Source organism: Falco peregrinus, chromosome 2 (genome assembly GCF_023634155.1).
Source record: "Falco peregrinus isolate bFalPer1 chromosome 2, bFalPer1.pri, whole genome shotgun sequence".
Taxonomy (NCBI): domain Eukaryota; kingdom Metazoa; phylum Chordata; class Aves; order Falconiformes; family Falconidae; genus Falco; species Falco peregrinus.
Genome location: NC_073722.1, coordinates 116,691,408 through 116,718,116, shown reverse-complemented (window position 1 = coordinate 116,718,116; position 26,709 = coordinate 116,691,408). Strand labels below are relative to the sequence as shown.

The 26,709-nt window shown below is 46.4% G+C and overlaps 1 protein-coding gene across 2 annotated transcripts in view; it reads right to left on the bottom strand.

Moving 5' to 3' along the window:
* The window catches only part of STX8 (syntaxin 8), a 104,573-nt gene that overhangs the window by 25,037 nt on the left and 52,827 nt on the right, over positions 1 to 26,709 (bottom strand). For both annotated transcript variants that reach the window (XR_008746157.1, XM_055797874.1), the window contains exon 7: positions 14,721 to 14,822. Coding sequence is in view for 1 of the 2 variants with exons in the window: in XM_055797874.1 (XP_055653849.1) it covers positions 14,721 to 14,822 (102 nt within the window). In the remaining variant the exon portion in view is untranslated. The remainder of the gene's footprint in view (positions 1 to 14,720; positions 14,823 to 26,709) is intronic.

Here is a 26,709-nt window from a genome sequence, read left to right as displayed (position 1 = left end):
TCCAACAGCTAATGGTCTGGCCAACCCACGAAATTTCAAAGCCGATATTCCTCCTGTGTAAATACACACACAGGGCATCAGCAACTTAAGAAACAGCGTTTGCTCTTTTTTGGTGCAACCTCTGGCGCTCCATTAGGACTGACGAAGGATGCTGCAGGACACATACAAAACCCTTCCTACCCCCCACAAATTATTTTTGTTTCCCCATGCAGACAGCGCAGGAAGGTTGGCTGGCTCGGGCTCTCTAAGAAAGGCTTTCTGTGGTGGGAGGCGGGTTCATCGCTGCACACAAGGGATGACCTCTGGCAATGCCCGGTTCGCACTCGCTACTGTCTTCAGTTTGGCAACAGGGCACAAAAGCGGCGTGCATGTGTGTACCCGCAACCCACCCTCCCCCCTCGCCTCAGCCCCTCTTCACGGGGGGCCGGAGCTTCACACGTTAACCAGCCCCCTCGAGACAAAGCCCATGAGTTTCTTAATTAAGTCGAAGTGAAAGACGGCCTAAAAGCATCCCACTTACATCCTGGGAGTACCTTCAGTCTGGACTTCAAACGCGGGCAGTGCACTGCCCATCAAACCGCGGCCTTAACAGCCAGTCGGCAATTTTTCCTCTTGTAAATGCAGAATGCTGGGCCTTCAGCCCGGCCTCTTCAGCCTCCTCTCATCTCCCCTCCAATTTTAGACATGTCTCTGGGATATAGAAGATGAAATAAAAGGACTGCTTGTGTGTCAGAAGCCCTCCAGAGGGTCTGCGTTTCAGTCCACCCTTCTCCAAAGCAGGGCAGTGTCTGGAGAGCTCTTTAGCAGTTTTTGTCTCATTAACATTTCCATGAGGCATCAAAGAATATATTAAAAAAATATCTAAAGTACAATTCCTGCTATGGAATGAGAATATATAAAAAAAACCTGCTCAGACGCCTTTCCCTTATCCATTGCATTATTATTAGATAATCGCTCTTCATGAAACCAGCTTTATATTCCCACTGAACCCCGCGAAAGCCTCCACAGATCTGTCCCACCAAGCCCCCGCTGCCCTGTACTTTCTCCATTGTCGGGGCCCGGTTGCTCTATGTTCCTCCCAAACAGAACCCAATTATTCCCCAGTAGTAAGTCACTGGGAGCAGGAATTGCTTTAATTTTGTCCCTTTGAGCAGCTGCTTGGGGTGGGCTGGGAGATGGCTGCGGCCACGGCGCTGGGATGAATACTAAAGAAGCACTGAGGCATCGTGTCCTGTGCGGGGGGTGACGGGGTAGGATTTTCTCTGTGGAGGAAGCAAATTAGTGAGGTTTACGTGTCCAAAATGAGCCTTTTTATTGCCCCTCCTTGGACATTTCCATACCCAAACTGTGCCAGCGTGAGAGCTGCAATGCACCTGAGTGCCCTGGACCAGCTTTGCCATCGGTGCTGGAAGCGGGGAGCTGTGCCCACCCGCCCCCGGCCCCCATCACTGCAATTCTTCCCCTTCTCATTAGAAATGCCCAGCAACACCCCGCAGACAAAGCCACTGCAAACAAAGTGCAGGGAGAAGGGGGGAAGGGGAGAAGAGAGGATTTTTTTTTTCTTTCTATAAAAAAAAAAAAAAAAAAAAAAGGAGTGCGGAGGAATTCTTCATTCACTGATCTGTAGAATACATTAATATCCCGAAGTGTTGGCACAGCCTCCAATGCTCGGGGGACCAACAATGACTCCGAGTCTGGGATCTTCAAATAAACCACCCCTGCTGTCATGGCCACCGGGAAAGAGAATAACAGCAATATTAGCTGACCTTCATTTTGTTGTTTCTCCAGACCTGACTGCTAGACCTCTGTTTGCCTGTTACTAGGATTTCTTGGCGGAAAAATGTGAGCATTTCCTAGACGATACAAGAGGCAGTTTATTAGGTAAATAAACCAGGCCCTAAGCAGTCGCTTCTGCTTGATAATGAGGAGGGAAGGAAAGGAACAGACCTCCCCGCACCACCTAAAATAACCCCAATCAAGGCTCTATAACTACCACCACACGCATATTTTTCAACAGACAGTTAATGAACAAGAGAAGGTCATTTTAGCTCAGCCAACTTGTGAGCAAAACCATTTGCTCAGAAAACTATAGGCCATAAAAATCACAGCAGGCACTGTCTGTATCATATAAAACTGTCCATCTATGGAAGCAGAAAGAAGTTTAAAATAAGCGTATTCTTTCAGGCTTCTGACAAAAGAAAGCATCAAGGAGAAAATGTTTATCGAGGAGTCGTGCGAGGAGGGCTGGGAAGGAGAGCGCATGGGACACCTCGCACTGCTCCCTTCTTAGCTGATCTCCACGAACCACACTGATAGACATAATTAAATTATCAGGCAGCTGATGACCCAGGAACAACGATTAAAGGCTATTTCCAAGCCTACAGCACCTCCTGCAAAAGGCTACTGCAACAAATTAGAGGCAAGTTTTGCAACATTTCCCAATGAATCTCACAAATAAATATAATCACCAGACAGTTTTTAGAAAGCATGGCTTGGAAAATGAAGTTTCCACTGAAACAGTGCTAGTGGCACTGTTTTCCTTGCCAAACAGGCAATGTTCTAGCGCATTTTTTTTTTTTTAATATATAGAAGATAAGTGTTACACAGCAGCTACTGTGTGTTACAATCCAAACGGGGATGCGGTACAACGCAACCCGAATGCATTCAAAGCTACACAAGACACCACCTCGCATCTGCAACTCATCTGCAAATCCCAGCACTCACTAGGATTTTACAGCAAAGTCACTAGCACAAGCTGATCATCGTGCAGCAGAAACACACACACCCCCCCCCCCCCTCCTATCACAAAGCAAAAAATTATTTCTGAAGCAGATAGGTCATCTATTGAAACAGTGAATCCCACTTTGCTGCTGCAGATCTGTGCACAGGAAAGCATTCCTGCCACCAACGTCCAACTTGGTTTGCAAGCAAAAGTGATGCTGTAGTGACACATCTCTGCTTTTACTGCAAAGGTTTAAAAGTCACTGCAAACCCTAGCCCCAACGCTGGTACAACAGCATCAATGCGAGCCCCGTGTGTATCACCTCTGTGTGACATTTGGCAGTGTGATGCTGAGCAAAGGATGCAAAACCTACCTGAAGCCTTGGTCAAGCAGACAGCTAGCCCACACTAAAGCTACCTTTAAAGGCTACAGTCACTAGGGCTGCACTCACACCTTCAAGTCGCATCAGAGTGATGCCAGAGTCATGGACTTTAATCTGCAAAAACTGTATTTAAATATGTTAAAACTGGGGCTGGTTTATTTCATGACTTAAAACCCCACTTCACACGGCTGTGAGTTTGGAAAACACATCAGGTTCACGTTCCACCAGAAAGAAGGTGGTGAAGTACCTTCTGGAGGCAGCACGCACTCCTGAACCAGCTCATGGCAGCGAGTTCAACCCAGCTCATCACTGCCAGACATGAAACCGCCCTCCCCGCAGCGGTACCACCTTATAAGCTTAAGCCAGTTGGGAAGCTTCTCCCCTGGAGCCCTACCACAGCAGGTTAAGTGGCTACAGGTGTTCCCTCAGACTGCAGCTTGCCCTCTGCTAGGAGGCAGGTATCGAAGGGGACGGGTCCCATCCACCCCACCGCCCTGCTCGGCGCTGGGTCTGGTGATCCCGCTGCAATAGCACAAGTTGTTTCCTGTGGAAACTTCCATCTGTTCTGCAGCTCACCCCGGGAACAGGAGTGTGAGGTCCCACTTGGGGCAGCAGCAGGATAGTGCCTGCCAGCAACCGCTGCTGCACCCCACTGTGCAGAACAGCACCCTCCAGCACCCGCGCACCAGCCCCAGCGTGGCTCCTTACTGGTGGCTTCTGAACACCTCGGGGTGGGGGGGCTCTGCCCACCCGAGCCCCGCAGCCCCAGCACGAGGCTGAGCTGCTTTCAGCAGCACCAGACACAGCGCTGGGGCACAAAGAGCCCCCGGTACGACCGTCCTTGCAGACGCAGCTTGCTGGCATGACCGAATGCACAGCCCCCATGCACTTTCCCAATACAAAACCACCAAGCCCAGATGCACAACACTGTTTAATTAACACGCTTGCTGGAAGCGTAACTCTTGCCATTTGAATGCTTCAAGATGAATGCTGCATGAACATGCTTGATTTTCACCTTAAATAAATACTTTCCTTAAAGTAACACTTTGGCCATCCCCCAAGTGTCGGGGGTGGACCTGACAAGCCACCCCCTCCAGGGCCAGGGTTTCTCACTGCTCTGCCCATTTGCCAGAGGACAGTTTTCCTCCAGCCAGAGTTAGCACGATTGCAGGAATCCTACTGTATTTTTGCAAGACAAGAAAGATTTGAGATCACAGCCCCTGTTGGATTTATAACCCCAGTTTCTGGTGGGATCAACATCCTCTATGCATCTCCGAAAGCCCTGAAGAGACATCATAACCACTTGGTCCCTAGCAAACTAATTTCTCCATTGACCACATCCTCCATGTATTGTTGTGTCCCTCAAGTGCCCGGGGCCTGTGAAGCAGCATTCCAGATGCTGGACCCTCTCTCTGCCCGGGCACTGTGCTTGCAGCAGCGCTGTGCTCAGGACAGCATCTTGGCTGGGATGAATTTAAGGTAGCAAGATCACAAGAGGCTAGAAATGGCTTGCACGGGTATTTGGGAGCCAAAGATTAAGGCAGAATTTCAAAGTTGTAAGAATTAATAAAAACAGTGAACCCAGATAATTCCCCCCCCCCCCCCCATTTAGTTTTAACTAAATGGCACAAAATCCCCAAGCCAGAACACCGTTGTATTTCAACTCCAGATTGGGTAGAGCAATTATTTTGTCACTGAGCATATTAGGAAAGAAAAGGCAGAAGGAGGCGAGTTTGAGCCTCTTTGGTAATGTACAAATTATCACATTTCAGCACCATTTTCAGAAATATAAATTAATGATTTAATTCTGCAACATGTATCCTTGGAAACCAAGCTGTAAGCAGTCGCCCTTGGATATTTCACACAATTCCAATTTTTTTCAATATTCAAATACAACTAATTGCTTGCCCTTTTGGAGTGATGGACAGCTTGGGTGAGCAGGGTGCCCAGGGGCTTATTTTACCACCAGATTTGTACAATCCCGCTACATGGGTTGACAACAGCTGCTCTAAATCTCCTGATAGGTATGAACAAGCACTGATGAAGTTCAGTCTGTTTGAACAGCTGCATATGCAAATGTAATTAAGAAGATGTCTATTGCCTTTTGCTCTCCTACCCATGCCCCCCCTTTCTCCCTCTCCCCTTAACTCTGTCTCCTGATGGGGAGGGATGCCATTATCATAGCTTCAGACTTGAACCTACATCTGATTTACATCTCACAACCATGCCACGCTCCAGCCCCCTCTACTATCATTTGGGCTCTGCTTGAATTTAGGGCTCTGCTATTGAACAGCCCATTACTTTGCAACCTCGATTGCCAACGCATTGACACTGCCACCTGAAAAGCAAACCTCTTGTCAGTACATAGCAGCAAAGTAATTTTTCCCCACCTCATTTGCTGCTGATCAGTTTGTGACTGCCCTCCATCCCTTCTTTATACCATACTTGCTGTGCAGCCTTAAGTGAACCATTTCACTTGTGTCTCTATCTGCAAAAGTCATCCCGGGAGATGCTCTGGGGGTCACCACAGCCAGAAAAAGGCTCATGGGACCAGGTGGCACAGATGCCAAAGACCCAGACAAGTGATTGCTGGTTGAATCCACCAACCCTGGGCTTGGTGGGAGGATGGAGAAGGCTGCAGTAGTTCTGAAGGGTCTCAGTGTCACAGGACTAACCATCTTTAAATGAAGCAAGATGGTTAATGAAGCCAGGCGGACTGACGCACACAGAGCTCCAGGTCTTCCCCTTCAAACTGAACATTAACTGGGATATGTATCCGAAAACTAGGTGGACGGAGCTGCAGCTGCTTCTCCAGCACCAGAGAGGAACCGCAGCTTCCACACAACTGCACTGTGGAAGAGAAAAAGTGATGTGAGCAACCACAAGCCTGTCCGATTAACCTCAGCAGGATGGAGGCTCTAGAGCAAACTGAAGAAAGACTAATTAGAACATGAAACTAAGTGGTAAACAGGGTAGAAAACAAGGGGACTGTACTGAAGGGAAATCAGATCAAACAGAGCTAATCAGGTTAATCCGGTAAGATAATGAATTTTCTAGACAAAGGAAACATGATAGATCCTATCCACAAAGACTTCAGCAAGGCATGTGATACAGTGCCATGTGGGAAATTATTAAATGAAAAAAAAAAAAATGGGGATTAGCAGAACTGTAAGGCCAGGAAACTGGTGAAAGGCGAAGCAGCGTTGAAAGAAGGATCAGAATGGATGGAGGTCACCGGCAGAGCTCCTCAAGGAACGGTCAGGAGGCTGATCTTATTAAATATTTTTATTAATGACCTTGGCACAAAAAGTAACTGTGCTAATGAAATTTGCTGATGACATAAAGTTGGAAAGCAGCACCAGCACAGAGGAAAGCTGGGACAGCATATAGGAAAAAAAATGGGTAACTTTGAAGACAAATGGAGGAAGGTTGAAATTCGATGGGATGAAAGAGGAAGCCACGCACTTGGGATAAACAAGAGGTTGTGCTAAGCGTTGGAAAGAAAATAACTCAGGTGGAAAATGTTCAAGAGCGTGAAAGGCCCAAGCAAACAGCTCAAAGCAAAACTGAGGCACAACATGCTGTAATTGAAATATTTCCAGCAGCCAGGGAAGTGCTAGAACCGGTGGGCAAGCCACTGCAAGAAGGCTCTGGGGATGCTGCGGTCAGTCCTCATGGTTAACAAACCAAAAAGTTTCAGTAGGAAGATGTGTAAAAAAAGGCTAATCAAAAAACAGAGAGATTAATTTAGGAGACTGAAATGTAAAGACACTTGTTCAGCCCGACAAAACAAAAGCTGGGAGGGAACACTGAGTGATCTCTTAGACACACACATTTGGGGGAGTAAAATGAAAAAGGGGAAAGAACTATTCAAGACACCAGAACAAGGGCTGCACGTGGGCAACATGAAGTATCCCTGACAAGTCTCAGCTGGAAATAAGTTTATGACCACTGCAGTCTTCCAATAGGAGTAATGGGGGGGAAAAAACAAGCTTGTTCTCAGAAATTTATCTTGAAGAGATTCTATGACCCAGAAGGCTCTTCCCATCCTTTTCTGCTAAACACACACACAGCTGACACTGCCAGTAAATGCCGTGCTCCTCACCTGGAAAGAAATTCATAAAGCAACTCCAAACCACCTTATTTAAAAAAGCAGAACCCTTTTATGAGTGCTTAGGTGCACCCCCTTTCATCAATTGAATTCATTTCAACATCTCAGCATGAGCAATTTTAAGCCAAATACTTAAGCTGTGAATATAACATGTGTGAAGAGGAGGAGGAGGCACGCAGAGGCCACGAGCTGGCTGGAGGGTACAAAGGCACTGGAGGAGCAAGGACCAGGCTGCTGGGCACATGCCACTAGCAAAGGCATCATCTCAGCACCATAACTGACCTTGTTGCTGAGTCAGAAAACACCCTCTGGGATGTTTCTTCAAGCTGTTAGTTACCCTGTGAGCTCCCCAACCTGCTCCCTGGGGACTTGGAGCTTACAAAGCCAAAATGTTTCATATTATGGAGAAACAAGATGGCAAGACAATGTGTGAACCAGGAGTTTTATTAGATTAGCAATATGCTGAAATTACTGGACCAGTTTGTTTAAAAAATATTCTTCATTAATGAAGCCACATTTCTCGCTATGTCCTTAAGCAAACCTGCTCTGAGGTTTCTCTGGTGTCTAAGGAGACTTGAGCTCATCCTGCCTTCCCCCCCCCAAAGGGGCCCTTCACTGGGTCTTTCTAATGAGGACAGATGCCCGAGTAAGCTTGTAGTAACTTCTTATCTTTGAGACCCCTCTCTCCAACTAATCTCAGTTTCAATTAGGCAGTGGGTTCAGAAAGAAGTCAGTGGGGCAAGGTGGGGGAAGAGCACGGCCGCACACACGCAACGGGGCTGCAAACCCGTCGGTTCCTCCCGAAACCCAGCTCACCTCCTGCAGACCTCTGCTTCCCCGGGCGCAGCTAACCCGCGCTCTCACAAAGGAGGAAAACAAGCTGTGTGAGAGGAAGGAAACACTTCATGGAGCTCAGAGAAAAACTACAGCAGAAGGGAGGATGATGCACAAGGTAGCAAGACTAGTGGAAAGCTAAATCCTGCAGCAAGATCTGCTGGATTCCTGGAATTCCCCAGCAGGCTGGCTGGCAGCAAGCGAGGGCTGCAGGAGAAGGGAACCAGGAGAGAGAAAAGCCCAGATGAAACTCCATCTGCTATTCAATCACTGAGAGCTGCCCCTCAGCCACCTCCCTGGGCTGCTCCGCTCCTGGGAGGATGGAAGTGTCAGTGCATTTAAGCCAACAGTGATCAGTGAAAACACCAGCGACGAGCCCAATTTAAGCAACAGACTCATCGTTCTTCTGCTGAAGTTTCTTTTCAAAGCTTTCTCGCAGGGTAACAGCTTAGAACACACTTTACAACCTGCAATTGCTTAAAATGGAAGAAACTGAAGGAAGGAAAAAAAATAATAAAAAAATCAGGAAAATCTGTAACTTGCCAGGCCAAGAAAACTCATCCTGTAGAAACACGGACAGGTGACTCAGAGCCAGTGCAGTTGTCAGAGCAGCACCGGGGGGGAATATCAGTGTAACTTCTCCGAGAGTCAGATTGCAGGAAAGGTTGATTTCATGGCACACTACACCAGCTTCTCCGCTCCACTGAGAAAAAAATAAACGGATGGGGACTTGCTCATCTAAACACACAGTGTACGTCAGAGGAACAAACCTGAGCAACTGCCATCAATAATTTATAAAACAAATTAAATCCATGGCAAAAATAACCATAACTTAGAACAGAGCGATCATAGAGTCTGGCAGGAAAAGGCCCCAGCCTGCATGAATCATTATTTTCTAGAGGAAACCTTATATAATCCAAGCTACTCTGTTTTAAAACAAATTAAACCTTCCGAAAATGTCAATTAATAAGTTTGGCAAAACTCTACCTTTAAATCAGGTATGTTGGCCATTTGCTAAGATTAAAAAACCCTACCTGGTATCGACTGACTTTACAGTAGTCTACACCCTGCTTTCAGTATCTCCAAAAAACCTCCATCAGAAGGCAAAGGGGAGAGGAGAGCATCTACCTGGGGCCAGAGGAAGGCCATTAGATTGCAATGCCATCTTGTGGAACAGGAGAAAATGAAAGACAGAAAAATAATTGCTCAGTGGCCACTTTGGCATTCTGTATCATTTTACAGCACACAGGTATTAGCCAAGCAGGGCATATTCGGTGGTTGCATCTCATTTTCCTCATTTATCTGAAAGGTTAGAGGGATGCACGCAGTGATAACTGCGCAGACATGGTCTGCCTCCCCCTGGCTGCTGGGAAGGGGATGGATAAGTCTGTCAGAAATACAAGTTTGCTTTTTTTTTTTTTTTTACTTGTTTTTACTACAACAAAGTCATAATCTTCTGTGTTGCTTCCCCAGAAAACCAGCCCTTCTCCTCAGCTACAGGAGAGCCACCAAAAACAGTGACTTGGGCAGGAGCAGAGCAATCCCCCAGATCCCCTCCCCAGTTCATGGTCTATAGCCTAGCAGGACCTGAGGAACACTTCTGACTCGGTGCATTGCACAGCTTAGCCACAACCACCCCTGCATATGTTGCATCTGGTAATTAGGGTCCCAGCCGTGCATGCATGACTAAAATCCCCGTATCTCGTGCAGACACAAACACTTCAGGGATGCTCTTATCACAAACAAAGCCTGGTTCAACCATCCTCGCTTCAGGGAGCTGCCTACTTATGTCTTCAAGTCAAAAAAAAAAAAAAAAAAAAAAAATTTAAATCTACAAAAAACTCAAGGATGGGAGGAAAGTTACCAAAAAGCACCATCCAGGTAAGCCAGGAGGAAGCTGTGGACGATGACTTTCTCCTCTGTCATGAGGCCAACTGCAACCCACGGGCAGGGAGAAAGAACGAGGTTCTTTGCAGACTCCTGACAAATACTAACTGCCTGTGCCTGCTGATGAACAGAAAACCAGCCCACATCCTGCGCCTTTATGATTTCCTTCTTGAAGGATGTCCAGCCTTCCTAGACCCCTCTGCCCTTCAGGACTGTCTCCCAAGGGACTCTGTCAACCAGGCCCCTCAACAGGCCAGAGGCTGCCCCCCAAGTTCAAGGTGGCAGTTTTGCTGACCCCTCTCCTTACTTCTCTGAGAACTGAAAACTATCATTTCACAATTGCTGTGCCCAAGACTGCCTCCAACCATCACATCACCCACCAGCCCTTCCCTGATTGCAAACAGCCGGTCCAACAGGCACCTTCCCTCGCTGCTCATGGACTGGCTGTGGCAAAGAGGTCCCTTCCAGGTCCCTTCTACACACCAGGAACCTCCTGGACTGTTTCCCCTCTGCTATGTTGTATTTCCAGCAGACACCTGGTGGGTTGAAGTCCCCCACGAGAACAAGAGCTAGTGATTGTGAGGCTTCTCCCAGCAGCTTACACAATGTTTTGTCTATAACTTCATCCTGGTCAGGTGGTCTGTAACAGAATCCTACCATGATACCTGCCTTGCCATCCCTCCCCGATTCCTACCCATAAACGCTCAACCCTACTGTCACCATCACTCAGTTCTAGGCATCCAAAACACTCCCTAACACACAGGGATTCCCCACCGCCTCTCGCCCCTTGCCTACCCCTTCTGAAGAGTTTACGGACACCCACTGCAGCACTCCAGTCGTGCCAGTCATCCCACCATGGCTCTGTGGCGGCAACTGTGTCGTGGTTTTCCTGCCACACAATGGCTTCCAGCTCCTCCTGTTTGTTGCCCATGCTGTGTGCACTGGTGTAGACGCGCTTCAGTTGGGCTGTTGATCCCACCACCATTTTTTTTTTGGAGGGGGGAGAAGCCCTAATTCCTACACGACTGTTCTCAGGTGCTTCTGTAGTTTCTAACACATCAATAACCCTTGTTGTTGAACGCGCTGGTAACGCTGGGGTAGGCTTAATTTTCTTCATATTAGCTCGTAGGAGGCTGCGTTCTGGATTTGTGCTGGAAGCAGCGCTGATCCCCCAGGGGTGGTTTCGTTACTGCCGAGCAGCGCTCACACAGCGCCCAGGGCTTTGCTGCTCCTCAGCCACCCCACAGCGAGTGGGCTGGGGGCACAGGGAGCTGGGGGGGACACTGGCCCAAGGGATGTCCCACACCATATGGCACCACGCTCAGCAGATAAAGCTGGGGGGAAGGTTGGGGGGGGGGGGGCTGCGCATTGGTTGATTGGTGGTGAGCAATTGTTTTCATTTGCATCACTTGTCTTCCTTGGGTTTTATTTCTCTCTCTCTGCTATTTCTCTTCTCATTACAATTATCATCATTATTATTTTATTTCAATTATTAAACTGTTCTTATCTCAACCCATGAGTTTTCTCACTTTCACCCTTCCAATTCTCCTCCCCCATCCTGCTGGGGTGGGAGTGAGCGAGCAGCTGTGCGGTGCTTAGTTGCCGGCTGGGGTTAAACCACAACACCGCTCCCAACATCCCAATCTGAATTACACTTTCATTTCCTTGCTTATTTTGAAATGCAGTTCTTAAGAAGACATTCTGAGGGTTAAAGTTTCTAACAAAAAAGTTAGGGAGAACTGGTTAATGAATGTTACTCTGCACAAAACCTCCCTATAGGTATGCAAACTGGGGACAAACAAACCCAAGAAAACCAGTGGTAAAACTGAAAAGCCAGGATTGTGCATGCAGGCATTCCTGTAGCAAATCTGGTAAAGGCAGCCTAACACTTGGTTAATGATTTGTGTACATGAAAAACTCAATGCAAATTTATGAAATCTGAGAAATATACGTCCCTCTTAAATGCCTAGCATACACTGAAAAGAAATAAAATGATGCCAAGCAGCATGCAAACATTTGCTTACAGATGACTAATGATTTTCAACAATAATTTCATAAATGCAACAGACTTGAGTATACCCCATGGTTATTCTTCCACTGCAATCGCTGGGAGTTCCCACTGACACCAGTGTGGGGCTGCCCGGGGGCCACCAAGAGAGACAGGCTCCAACCAGGGCAGCCTTCGTTGGGCAGAAGCAAGGGGTGGGATTGTCAACAGCTCTTGAGTCAGCAAGAGAAATGGCATTGAAAATAAGCTGCAAATGAAAGAACCCACCCGAAACAACCTGAAGGTTTCTGCCAGGATTAAGTATGGCCAGAGGTGCAGATGCTGCCTCCTCTGCAACGCTTCCGTGCCCCGCAATGCCTGTACCGCGCAGGTAGCACCAAGGGATGGATACATCACACCAGCTGCTGGAAATAACCTCCACAGCTCGAAACTATGTTTGCATGAGAGCAAGATGTTGAAATATTGATTGAAGTTGGATTTCACCAGAAATACTTTGATTTTATTATTATACTGGCTGCTAACAAAGACACACCCATTAATGCGTTACATTCTTGCTCATAAAAGGGTGATTATTCCACTATCCATGCCAGGCTGCTCCGCTTGTATCCACAGCCAGTGGTTCCAGTACAGGCACTCATCAGAAAAATAAGACGACATTATGATTTCAAAAGTGAGGCAAAAAACGCAGAAACAGGCACATGCTGGAACAGTGCAGAGACTGGGTCCAAGCAAACATCTGCATCCCAGGGAGGGAAGGGGTGGGCAAGGGGGAAGACTGAGCACTTCACACCGGTTTAAATCCAAAGTAACACACCGAAACCAAAGATTTACTGAAGATGTTATCAATTTAAGTGAAATGTTGGAGAGCAGGGGGAAAAAGCGCTTTGAAAAAATTACCTAGCAGGTGCCAGCTTTCCTGCTGCTTGGCTTTGTTCAAGGAATAATTGTACTTACACGGAGGGTTCTTCTGATCTTAATACACTAGTTAACTTTCAGTGCCAGGGATAAGGGTGGAAAAGGGATGGGAAGAAAGCCATGAAAGCCTGTGTCTTCCAGCACGATTGCTCTAAAACTCGTGCTCGGGCAGAATAAAACAGCTATCTGAGGCAATACAGTGTTTACATATGCCCAAATTGTTATGCAAACACAGGAAGACCTATTGGAGCAGAGGGAACAGGCAGTGAGAGGCAGTGCTTCTCACCACCCCTTGCAGAAAAATGTTTATCGATGTGCAAAGGGTGAGAGAGGTCACCCCCAAGGAATCCAGTCTAGGATCCTCCCAGCCTCAGCCTCTCCCACCCTCCTCCTCCTCTCAAATTCCCCAGCTCAGCCAGCATGGGCTGCAGAGTTAAAGAGACAGGCTCATTATCCAGCAACTTCGTCCGGGGGCTGCATTTGCATGAGGAACCTAAAAAGGAGGGAGAAATACCTAACGAGGGAGAAGCTGTCCCATGTGAAATGGAATTCACTGCCTGCCCTGCACAGATATTTCGCGTCACGCTGCCCTGTACTCGTGCAGAAAACGAAACCACAGAAATTAAGGAGAGACTCCGAAGGCACACGGGGTACTCAGCATCATTCAAGTGCAATTATTTTTAGATTAACTCCATCTTGCATCAACATTAAAGATCTAAAATAGTCAGTCATGAACTCTACAGTCACGCCTTTAATTCTATCTGTATCTGGTACGAGAGAAACTGGAGACAAACGCCTCTGACAAGTCAACTTTAACCTCCAGAAGAAGCCATAGAATCTCATCAGCCTGTAACAACCAAGCTTTCAAAAAGTTATCGCTAATCGAGAACTAAAATCCCTGAAATCCGTCGTCAGTGCTTGAAAAATGCCTCATTGCCAGTCTAAGCTCAGTCGCTTTTGCTACTAAATCATCACTCTACAGAATAAAATCTCCCCACCAGCCAGAAACAGATCTGTGACCAAGTCAGCTCTCTACTTCATCTTTATTAAACTATGTAAGCCAAATTTCATTAACTTCTGGCTATAAGTCAAATTTCTACAGAGTGTAAATTATCCCTGTTAGCATTTTGAGTCTCCTAGTACAGCAAAAATGAACCACGGACACCAAAACCAGACATGGTACTTCCAGAAGTGTCTTACCACCATCACCTCCCCGTGGACTTCACCCCGCAGTCACTCATCCTCCCAACATAAAGACATGCTCTGTCATCACCCCCAGCCTCCTCCCACGGCCATTGCGATCAAACCCCCAGCTCTTCAACCTAGAGAGGAAACCTGCATTCGCCCGTTTGAGATGAGTAACTTCTCTTTGGCTGTATGGAAAGAGAGACCAGTTCAGCTTTACCAGCTTGCACATAGCTTGAGGAGTCGCCAGCAAGGATTTCATGTCTGGCAGGCTCTGAATGCCACTGGGTTGAGAACACATTCCTGCAGGACACCACCAGAAACACCCCTGTGGCATCACTCCCCGCTGTGACCGGTTTGTGAGAGCTGGTAGCTAGCAAGATTTTTAAACCTCATTAACACGTACTGCTCTAATTTCATACAGTTTTACAATTTCCAATCAGAAGATTGTGCAATGCTGAAGCCAAATAGCTTAAGGAAATTAACTGTATCAACACGCAGCAAGCACATGAGCCAAACCTGCAACATCAGCTGAAGAAGTCTGGAGAGGTGGGCTTCTCTAGCTTTTAAAAGAAGTTGTACTCGGTGGGAGCGCACTGTGCACAGCCTCCGAGCGCTAAGCTACTTTCTCGCCATTTAATAACAGGGCAGGATTTGTGCTCAAGCCATTTCCTACCACAGGACGTTGATTTCTTGTCCACCATCTTCACATGCCGCGTCTGGTTGCGAAGCTTGTCGTCTGTGTTTTCAACCAGGTTAGTGAGGTCATCGATGATCTCTGGGGAAAAGGAAACACGAGCATTAATCTCCGAGCCCTGCAGCATCACTGCTCAACAAGCACGCAACTGCTGGAGGCTCCAAAATGGAAACCAGCTGCATCCTTCTGTCTTCCAGGACGACAGACCAGCGTGCCACATGCAAGGGTCCAAATCCTGGGAAACACTATGCAAGAGACTTCCAAGTTCAGACTCTGTGCACTCCACTGCAAGAACTGAGGAAAAAACCAGCCTGAAACAGCAGCATCAGTCTAATTAGGCACAGAGTATAACATGATGGCAGCCACAAAACACTAGCCAAACGAAGAGAATTAGCACATATGTTATAGAAAATCTGAAATTTCAGTTGCTGGAACAGGGATCTCAGGGGAACAGGGACAGCATCTCAACACTTAGCCATTACATAGTCATTAAGACATCCAGAATCACCATCTATATAAATGCTTTTGAGAGTGTTTGGTGTGGTCCCAACCACGCAACCACAGAGGATACAGTCAAAGTCCTGCCTTGGTTCAATTACTGAGATGTACAGATGACAGCTCTGCTTGCAGCCCAGATGATCCTCTGGGAAAAGGAAAGTGAGCAAAATTTCTCCTACACCTATTTTTAGTAGAGGGGAATGGAAAATTTCAAGCCAACCCACCCTCAACCTCAAGCAACTGATGACTTCAATTTTGCCACAGAAATCAGACCAGGTACAAGGCTTACACCAAGAGTGGTTGGTGGGGTGGGTTTTTTTTAACACTGAAAATAAAAAGCCATATTCAGGCACCAGATTTCCTTCTTGCTGACTGTTACGCTCTAATTTTTTCTTGAAATACACAGCCAGTGCTTCGTGCTGGGTGCATGAATACATCACATTAGAGTTGCTTTCAACTCTGCAGGTAGGAATGGCTTTTTTTGTGTGTGATAAATCAGGAGGAGGACAGCAGCCAAAACTTGAATGCTATTGCAAAGCATCTTGCTCTGGTTACACTTCTAGCACTTTCCCCACTATTGACTGCTGTCTTAATAAATCCAGCCTGCCTTCTGAGATCAGGTGGGGGACAGCAGCCGTGCCAGCTGGTGGGTGCTGCACTCTCAACTCATTTGTACCCTGGCAGATCCTAGCGCTGCATCTCTGTGCTGGGGAAACATCCAGGTTTAATGGAGTGTAAGCAAAACAGAAGTTAAAGTGCACAGTGTTCAGTTAGCAAGACACACTAATATTCCGTTATGCACCACAATGCTGAATGCAGTCTGGTTGAGGCCTATCAACAGGACAGTGCCCTTATTAATTAGCCTTTATTGCTTTGACTGTATTCCTTCAAACAAGAGATTTCCCAAATATCTCTACTAGGAAACAAGGGGATGACACTAAAGAGAGCATTCCTTGTGCTTCCAAAAATTCCGTGTGACACCAGAACAAAACCTTGTGCTTACAAGGGTAGTGCCAATATGTCACGTGAGTTCTTGCAGCTTCTCAAGACACCTGTACAGCTTTGCTGGCCACCGCTTTTGTACCAGCACTTGAAAGGGAACAGTTTCCTCAATCCGCCATCCTACAGCAAAAAATAGTTATGCAGGGTGTTGATGTCCTCCGATCTTACCAAGTAACAAGCACCGTATCTAGACACAGTGATACAAGCAGTTTGATCATACATATGGAAAACAAAAAAATAAACATAAAACAGTCAAAGTTCTGAAGATACAAAGGAGATTTTCAAAAGGCGTATGTAGCACAGAGGTTTTACTGTCCCAGGGAGTTGGGAGATTTAAGCATCATCCCTCTAATGCATGCTTATAAGTCCGCCCCTCAAGCACTCTATCATCTCCAGCGAATCTCTATGTAAAATGATACCAGCATCTAAAAAACCTTGTACTTTGAAATTACATATCTTTCTTAAAACATGAGTTCCTGATTCATGTCCCACAGCCTAAACCATCTAGGTATTCACATGAAGGGGGGGCCAGAGGGCAAACAACTGCTTCTCTGTGTGTGCAGCCTCCGTTTTATCCTATAGATCTAAACCATTCTCCACTCCTGTGGTTAAGCAGCATCGCCCCACCAACACTGCTCTATTCCACACACAAACCCTCCGTATTTGTGAAGCTGTTTATAATACTCAAGATTTTACTGTTCATTCCACACCACATTTTCCCAAGTGATGGCAGGTATTTTATTTGAACTGCAAGATTTGTTCAGTTTGTAGTTCAGATATTCATTCTCCTCCCCCTCCCACTCAACTTTCCCAGGTCTAACATCTGCTAAGCCAACAACATTTTGGGGAAACTTTATCTGTCTTGCGTGATTCAGCACACAGGAAAACCAGCACAATGCTGCCTGCAAAGGCAAGCTCTCTCATGTTTGCCTTTAAACGGAAAAAAAAAGTGCCGAAAGTTCCCATTGTTGTCAAGGACAAAGTGATAAGCATGCTTGGGAAATAAGAGACTTTCCTTTGCCAACGCTGACCAGACCCTCCTTGAAAAACATCCTGGTGAACAAGCTGTAACTAAGTGAGAACAAATATGAGCAGGAAAATTTTCTGTCATGATTTCAAAGCCCAAGGCATTGCCATTAGGATTATGTCTAGAGCCTCTCCTTTCCCATCCCCTGCACAAGCCATTCCCCATCAGGCCAACCAGCAAGAGCCGTTTCTGAGCCAGAGACCTGCACTGCACAGCTTGGGAGCAGCATTTCTCCGTATCTGTATGTCCCCTGATACAGCCAGGTTTCAGGGGAGCAGGCTGCTTCACCGAGCACACAGCCCAAAGCTCAACAAGCCACCAGTCCTTTGATGTAACGTGCAGTTAGGACCAGGAGAAGCGTTGGGGTGCTCATGGCACAACCAGGAGGTCTGAGCAGGGTCTCTCTCTGCATCTGCGCTGGGGCTGGCATGGGGAGAAAGCACAGGGAGGTTCCTACCCCATCACCAGCTGAAGCAGAAGCCCAGTGTGCCCTTACAACCACCACCACCCTGCGGAGAAACACCCACCCCTCTACCTCCACCCACATGCTGTTGCAGTGACACTGTTTCAGAGCAGCTCTTGACCTTCACGTAAATCAAAGAATTTCTCCCCACTCTAAAGCAAAGGAAACACCATAGAAATACAAGCTGTATCAGGCAGAGCTGAAAACTAGTAATGAATTGCTAAAGGTAGGCAGAGCTGCTGCCAGAGGAAACAAACTCAATAGCTAAGAAAGCCTTTATAGCATCCACAACTCTCGGTAGGGTCCTGAGGACCACCTCTCCCGACACATGACCCACCTGCAACCCTCTTAGCTCTTCAAGCCGGCAACTACATCCAGGGCAAAATATTTTCTACCACCTCCCAGTTATCTGACTATGCAAGGAGCAAGTTAAAAAAAAAAAATATAATAGGAACTTGAAAAAGAGGAAGGAGGGAGGTTCTCCCGTTGTGAGGGAGCAGACGGGAAAAGCAGGCAGACTGCTGAAGGGCTGCCAGTGACCTTACAGAGGACATTTCTGTAACACTGCACTGCAAACCGCATCTAAAACGGTAACGCAAATTTAGCCAAGGTCTTTTTTCAGTGAAGCAGGATCTTGAAGCAGAAGACAAAACCTACTGCAAAACCCTAGTATTAAAATCTGAGTAATTTAAGCCCAGCTGAAGTGGGAGAGGTTTGAAGGTTGCTCATCTGTTGGGGACTAGCTCAGACAAGTTCTCCTTTATCAGCAGGGACTTCTGCTTGAAAACCAGTGTCGCAGCCCTGCTCAGCCCTGCACGTGTGTCCCTTTGCTAGGGTCACAGCCACCAGCCAGGCAGGCACATTGGCTTTGAACTCACCAGCAGACAAGACAGCCAACTAGACCAAGCACAAAAGGGGCAGGTTTCTATAAAGAAGGCAGAGGTAGGTGCGTGGGCATCACCAGTTCTCCTCACCCCATTCCTGCAAGGCTGCAGCAGCGAAACACAAACCTGTCTCTGTAAGTGAGGATGTTTCCTGGTGATCAAAGCTGTAAAATTTAGGCTGGAGCCCTCAAAAAGGCAGGATTTCTGAAGAAGCCTCGTATATATCAGACTGCAAAAATCATGGTGGGCTTTACAGATTTGGTATCAATACATGCATACCTTAACCCAGGACAAAAGTGGTGGAAGGTCTTAATTTTGTGGGCACAAGCCTGTCTGCAGCCCTGCCCTTGCTCCTCTGGTTACGGGACCAGTGATGGAGAGGGCACGGGCAGCCCTCCAGGGAACCGGCATTTACAAGCAAAGAAAACGCACAATGAGGAAGCAGCAAAGCAAGCAGATGACAGGGAAAAATGCAGGTTGATATATTCTGAAATATTTGACCTTTTTTCTGTTAAAAAAACCACAGTAGCAGTCTCTGATCTTAGGCAACACGTTCTGGAGCAATGCAGAGCAAGAAGAGGTTGAAGAAACATCCTTGTGGAAGAGGCAGGAGAGTGGGAACAGCAGCCCTACAGCCAGCCAGCCCTCTCCAGTTCCAACGTTAATCCTACCTCCTGGGGAGGAGAAGGGTGTTTACTGCTGAAAGCAAAAGCAAAGTAAGGAAAAGCTACTTTATTTTTTTTAAAAAACCAAACACTTCCATTTTGTAAATATTTTGCATTAAACTTGAAACATTTTTGCCCATGAAAACAAACACAAAAACCACCTATCAGACCTGAAGTTGTCACTGCATCAGCTATCACAGCCAGAAAATTAAAGCTTCTAAAGTTGCAGCCAAACATAAAGCATTTTTTAAAAAAATAATAATTGTTCATTGAATTGCTTCACTGGTCAGAGCAAGCTGCAGCACTACCAATGCCTACAGCCAACTTTTAAAGAATCAAGAATCCATTGATTGACCCAGATCAACAGAAGGCTACTCAGAGATGTGAGCACTAGGTGTTATAGTCCTTTTCAAAGTTTTATTGAAATGGAAAATGAAGAGTGAAGCACCTGAACCCTGGATCATAAGCACGTTCCACTTTGCTCTATCATGCTCGGCTTCACAATCTCAAACAATACATTAAAGGTTGAGAAAGATGATTTTTATAATATCTCTGAATTACACGGTTCATTAAAAGTCACTCTAGCATCACATCGTGCTGCTACCGATTTCTGGGGCCCATCCACGTGCACGTGTGTGTGTTCAGGACCGTGCTCAAAGCGACCACCCCAACATAAAAACCTTCCCTGAAATGGCAGCGGGACAACAACCTGGTAGCAGCGCTAAGGGTATATTTATATACATCAATAAAATAGCATCTGCTAATAGCTAGAAAAATACTTATGCAAAGGACACCAATAGAACACAGACGATAAACCGAGCAGAAGAAATTATACGTAATGCTAGGAATTCCTCAGGGAAAAAAATCTCATTCTTCACATCCTTCTTCCTTTGAAGACTTTGCCACCACCATGAAAATCAGAAAGGTTTGTTCCGATTCCTAAAAACACCAACGCCTTCTGTAAAAGGCTGGTTCTGCTTCTCTCCAGCCATGGCATGGATAATTTCACAGCCTCCCGTGAGACAGGAATCCCACACGTTAGGGCTGTAAGTCATCTCTCAAAGAATCATAGAATCGTTTAGGTTGGAAAAGACCTTTAAGATCAAGTCCATACATCATGCTACAGCTGGTCTCTTGTGTCAAGGGCTTGCGCAGGATGGGAAAGCAAACCCTGAGCTGAACCCAAGCCAAGTGCTGGAGCAGTCTGCTGCGTCCAAATGGATCCTTTTGCTTTTCTCCTCTATTCCTCCTCAAAAAGGCTGCAAGCTTCAGGCACAGGATTTGCCCGCGGGCCTGCCAAGCAGCGCAACACCGAGACCACAGGTCCTCCATCACAAGCACCATCTGCCTTTCCCATATTCCCAACTTCTCTGTTGACATTTCTAACAACGCTTCCTATGGGTTTGAAATCGGACTTCTCTGGCAGCCCCATCTTCTGTGTCAACTCAGCCATCAACTCTTTCTACAGCTGGTCAGAAATTTTCCAAGGGAACGGTTTCCACTGGAAAACCGTTTGACAGATGATAAAAACAGTACATCCCAGAGCGCTCTGCACGCCTGGACCTTCAGTGTTTTACCTCCTGATGATGCCCTTTGTGCTGAAACGCATCCCCGATCAGGTTGAAGTGAATAACCAGCTTTCGGCTTGCAAACAAAATACTCAGTTTTGACAACAAAATGAAAAGGCCAAAAGTTTTCAGAGAGCAAAAGCCCCTCTCCCAGACCATTCAGCCACTTCATCTTTCCTCCATTTCTGACCCCAAGACCCTGCCAGTGCCCACCAGCCCCACTCTGCTCCAGCAACGCTGAAGACAGGAGTAAGCCAACTGCTACATCATGAGATAACAACGAAAGATTAAACACATCATGAGATAATAAAGAAAAATAATATTGAAAAATAAATATTGCATCTTTCTCTGCAGGGACTAAACAGCAGCGAGCTACGCCAGAGTTAACGGCGCATGCATCAACGCTGCATGTTTTAATTGAAAAAGGCATAACTCATGAGATGACAAGTCACAAGATGAAGCGCAGCACACTGACACCAAGGAGACGATCCTATCCAACTGCTAGGGATGCTGCTGTGCTCATCACCAGGGCCCCACGCACCCAGGTACCGAACCCAGAGCCCCCCGCGCTGCCTCTCCCATCAAGGGGCTCACAAGAGAGAATGGCAAGTCATTATGGAGAAACCCAAAGGGGTTCATTAAGGGACTGAAAGGCAGGCAGCGGCAGAGCTGGAGAGCTGGTCCATTTCATGGAACACTCCGATTTATTTTGCAGGAAACCATGTGGGATTTTTCCTACTCTTTCTCCACTCAAAAGCAGGAAAATTACCTGCTTGCCTCTCCAGCCTATGTCTCCCTATTTCCACCCATACCCCACACAGGTGCACCATCTTTCTGAAGGCACACTTTGTTTGGTTTGGGGTTTTTTGGGGGTTTTGGTTGTTTTTTAAATCATTCTCATTAACTCATGGAATCCCTAGAAAGGATGAGTATCTCTTCCCATGAAGTAGAACAGGCTCTTGCACAGCCAGAGTTCTGTTTTCCATGACTTCAAACTAATTGATTTTTTTGTTTTATTTAAAACACACAAAAAGCCTCATTTGGTTCTGGCAACTCTATCTTTGAGTCACATTCTGTCCATGGAGTAAGAAACTCAAAAGCCAAGTGAAAGCAGCCCCGTGAAATACAGCACAAGCAGAGAGAAACAAATCTGGGGTTTGATCACAGTTTAGCAGAACGGCATTGATGACCAAACATTTCCTTGGAATTGTTTGGATTTTCCATGGATTTAGATTTACAGATCACCCAATGTTATTTATCAATGAGTAATGTATCTTCACAGTACACCCTACTGTGAGTCCACAGAAAACTGCAGTCAGCCTTCAGAAAAACATATAGAGAACTGAAATCCATAACGTTTTCTGCTATGCAAAAAAATTACAATAAGGCTGGAATTTTGTGGAGAAGCCAAGCAGGCCTTCCCCTCCCTCTTTCAGGTCTCTGGTGCCTCAGGAGAAGAGCTAGATACCAAAGAAATGAATCATATATTGAATGCCAACCTCTATATGTCCAAAACCCCATAATTACATGTTAATAAGAAAGCAAGCATTGTTCAAAATGCCAGTGGTATGAAATGAAGATTGCAACTAATGGAAGTACATCAGAAACCTAAAGAACCTTAGCACGACGTGCCAGCTGTTATGTCAAGGCAGAGTGAAAAGAAACACAGTAAAAAAAAAAAAGGGCAAAGAACCTTAATTTCTCTCCATCACTGCTAGCCGTGCCGGGTTCTTGCAGCCTCTCCGAGGCGCGCAGCTCTCCGTGCCACAGGCAACGCTTTAGTGCAGTCATGGGCTTCTTCTCACTGCTCAGCTCCAAGGTAATAATCAAAATTCCACTGGTGTTCATGCTGATCTGAGCTCTGTGCTGCTCTGGACACCAGGATACCAACACTTTCTGCTATGATGAGTTTTGCATTTCAAGCAAAGATCAACATTCCTCTGTCCACCATCCCAAATTTAACTGATGATGTTTAATCTTTCCTTTGGCATAACTTCATCAAAGTATTCAAAACCTCCCAAAATCAGTACTCCAAGGGAGCAAACCAACTTATTCCTCTGTGTTTCAGGTCTCTCACTCCTTAGCTCTTCTAATTTATGGGAGGCTCAATGGTCCTTGGAGACAACTGGGTTCAGAAGACCTCTTCTGGCCTCCTGCTGGAACGTGTTCTGTGACGTGCCATGTGCACCTAGCAGTCCCAGTGCTACAGGCAGGCAAGAGGGGACATCGCATCCTGCTGCTTCCCCTGCAGCTCTGCTGGGGTCCAGGCAGCACAGCACTGTTGCTCACCCTTCCCTATTTCTGCCTTGCTGGGCAATGGCTCTGCTGACAAAGAGGAGAGCAGCTGGGCTGCAGGATCTCCAGGCAGAGTAGGGCAGGAGCTGGCAGATTTGCTTTGTGTCCGGGAGAGCAGACAGGGAAGGACAGCTTTTCTCCCCCATGCAGCCGGTGACCAGCTCCAGCCTACCCTCCATGCTGGGGTTAATAGCCTGGGCCACCCGATGCGTCAGCTACGGTGGCAGCAGGTCCTCCTTCCCCTGTGGGCTCCAGGCCATGCCAGCTCTCTACCCCAAGCAATCCTCACACAGGAACTACTCCTTCAGGACCAGGATTGCTCCTCGTTCCACAAGTTCTTGCCAACAGTGAAAAATGCACAGATCACAAAGAACAAGGTGCTCCAGAGCCCTGCAACCTCTGCCTGGCCTTCGGGAAGTGAAGAGCAGCCCAAGCACCCAGCTCAGGCGGCCAAGGACCAGCCCATGCCTCCAGCGTAACCCCTTCCCACTGGTTCACCAAACCTTCAGCATCCTTAAGGCTAACACTTGCTGAAACAAGAGGCAGCAATTTGTTCTGCACAGAAAACCTCGCCATCTGCTCCAAGGACGAAGAGGACATGTCCAGGACCACCACTGCCACAGCAGCCAAGCAGCCTCACTCATCCATCCCAGAACATTTAAAATTATACCTGGGTCAAATTTGATACCCCTGAGCAAGACAGAACACTTCATCCTCTCGAAAGCAGGTCCGGGGGCAGCAGATGGCGACTTGAAAACGCGTGGTGGTAACAAAGACCTGTCCCAGGCCATGGGCTGTGGCAGCCCTCATCGGAACACTCACCTAAAGAGCAACGCTGAGAACACAAACGGCGGTATCGATTCCAGCAAACCCAGTGATTAGTTAAGAGTTGTTATTTTAAAAGCACACACTAAGAATATTTCCCTTTTCCAGCTGCTTATTTTGTTTTATTCGAACAAAACCCATGGACATTAATTTTAGCTGTACTTAATTGAATAATTTCTCTGGGGAATAGTTCAGGGACAGTTTTAAAGCAGCCTGTTTCCAAGAGCCATTACTAATTGGCATATACCACAGCATTAGTGTGCCAACCAAAATAGTACGCTTTAATGTTACTGGAACTATTCTCAGTCCAGATGTGTTGAGAACTCACAGTGATATAAGGCAGGCAATAACTATATTCACATGATACAGTATTTTGAGTATCCTTTCCCAGTTATCTGGAAGGAGATAACAGGCTCCACTAGCAGCATTTCAGTGTAAACCCAGGTCATTTGTTCCTCCCCTTTACTCCCAACAAATGACCTTCCCTTTTATTTACCATGTTTCAAGCAGACCAGCACAGTTACCTGTTATAAAATGGACATTAATATAAAAAAATACCTCTTGTAAGAATTCTAGAAGGTTGCCTCCAATTTACAGCATTCACTGAAGCCAACGTTGCCATCCATGCAGCGCACCCTGTTCACAGTGGCACACCAAGCCCACAGCATGTACTGGTAATCACCACTTATTTTTATTCAAATCCAAAATCTGAGCAACTCTAGCAACACAAACAGGGGTTTTTAGGACAGTCTATCAAAACTTCCAGCTAAATCTTCAAGTCACAGGGACAATGTCACAAAACTATTTTCCTACAGACTTCATTGTGAGAGAAAGCAAGGAAATGCTGCTAATAGATAAAATAATCATAAATTCTGCATCTCTAGGAAAGCCTAGAGCACTAAGAGACTGGAAGCCTACTTACATTCACAGAACAAAACCCTGCCAATCAAAACACTTTTCCTGTTACGATATGTTTGCTTTCTGCAAACTTATACCAGAAAATGAAAAGACAAAAGCTATTTTGGACTCCACATTTGCTTGTTTTCCCTTTATCCAAAATCTAAGCAGGAACTTTTAAATATTGCTTTCATGTATTCTTCGCAATACTCACCCCCGTTTTCTTTTGGTAACTCTTTTTCCCCAAAATCTGTACAGCATTGCAATACTTTTCCATAGATATCAATAGCTTTAATTACAAACACACATCAGTTGCACTAGGGGAAGGTATAGGAATTCCCCATAAAACATCATTTGGCTACTAATCACTGCAAGTTGAGGTTTCCAGTCCATTTCTAAAAAATAATAATTAAAAAAAACCCAAACAAAACCCCCAAAACAAACAAAAACCCACTTAAGTTATGCTCCATGCAGCTGTTGTCACTAAGATCTACTTGGCAATTACCACTTCTACACTACTTGAACAGTGGACCCACCGCAGCAACGTAATGTAACCCGTGTGGGTACCAAAGAGGCCTTAGTTGCATAGAAAAAAAATAAAATAGTGAGACAGAGCATCTCATCCACTTGGGTCACAGCCATCTCGACCCAGATATACACCTGTCCGCCACAAGATAAAAATCAATTCTCATCCATTTTTGCAACTCAAAGTAACCACAGTTAACGCATCTATGGGAGGACTCTCCTAAAAGCCAGCGCATTGCCTACTAAGGGTTTACTCACAAGAGGTGCTCTCCATAAATCCACCCTCGGCTTGCATGCCATCCGTCAGCCCAACAATACATCAAGACCGCCCGACCCCGGGCCAGCCAGCGAGACGGGGCTGTGAACGTCTCTTTGATGAACTGGGGCTGTGAAGGATGCCGCAGCACGCTGATGGATAACCCTCCGAGCCGGCTCCTTCCTCCCGGACAAAGGCCCCGTCACTTGGGAGTCCCGGCAGAAGTTTCCCAAGCACCTTCGAAAGAAAAAACCCTCATTTCTCAAAACCTGCCTACGAGACAGCCCCAGCTCTAAGGCGATTTAAAGCGATGATTATAAATGACTAATGTCATTTTGTCCCCAGGAGAAAAATCACCAAATTGTTCGGCTTCGCTGGGAGCGAGGCTGAGCAGAATCGCCCCACTCCATGGCGAACGCCTTCAAAGAAAGAAATACTGAAATTCCTGAGATGTCTAGCAGGCTGCGCAGGATGTATAAACTCATTCCTACCCAAATTAAAGAAAACTCAATCCAAAAAGCAGGACCGAACCATCCCCGAAGTGTTAACTATAACACTATTTCCAATCCATGAGAATGGCCCACATTTTTCACATTAAAAAGCTTAAAAGTTAGTGAAACACTTCATTGCTGCCACGGTCCCTACAGTTGAGAATTATTCAACAACTGGAGATTAAGTGCTCTCTATTTCAAAGCAGATTAAGGAAAATTGGAAAAAATGACCAGCAGTGTTCTTGCATAGCTGGAGACCAAAAATATATTAGATGGGACTCTAGTTTGAGGAGTAAAAAGGGACTATAGCTCAATGTGCTGATGTGATGCTGACTTTAGCGATTCAAGCTTAAGTGGTGCATTTCTTTCCTTCCAGTTCTGTTCATTTGATGAAGGGGCAGTGCCACTCTCGGGTGGTACAGGCACACGGAGCAGTGAGCTGCCATGCTCCGGAGGGTTTCTCAGGGTGACCGACACAGTGTAGAGCTTATCCCTCACCGTTAAGCGTCATCCTTCAAAGGAAGATGGGGGGTTTTGTTTCTTCTTTTTTTAAAAATGAAAATGCACTTTGG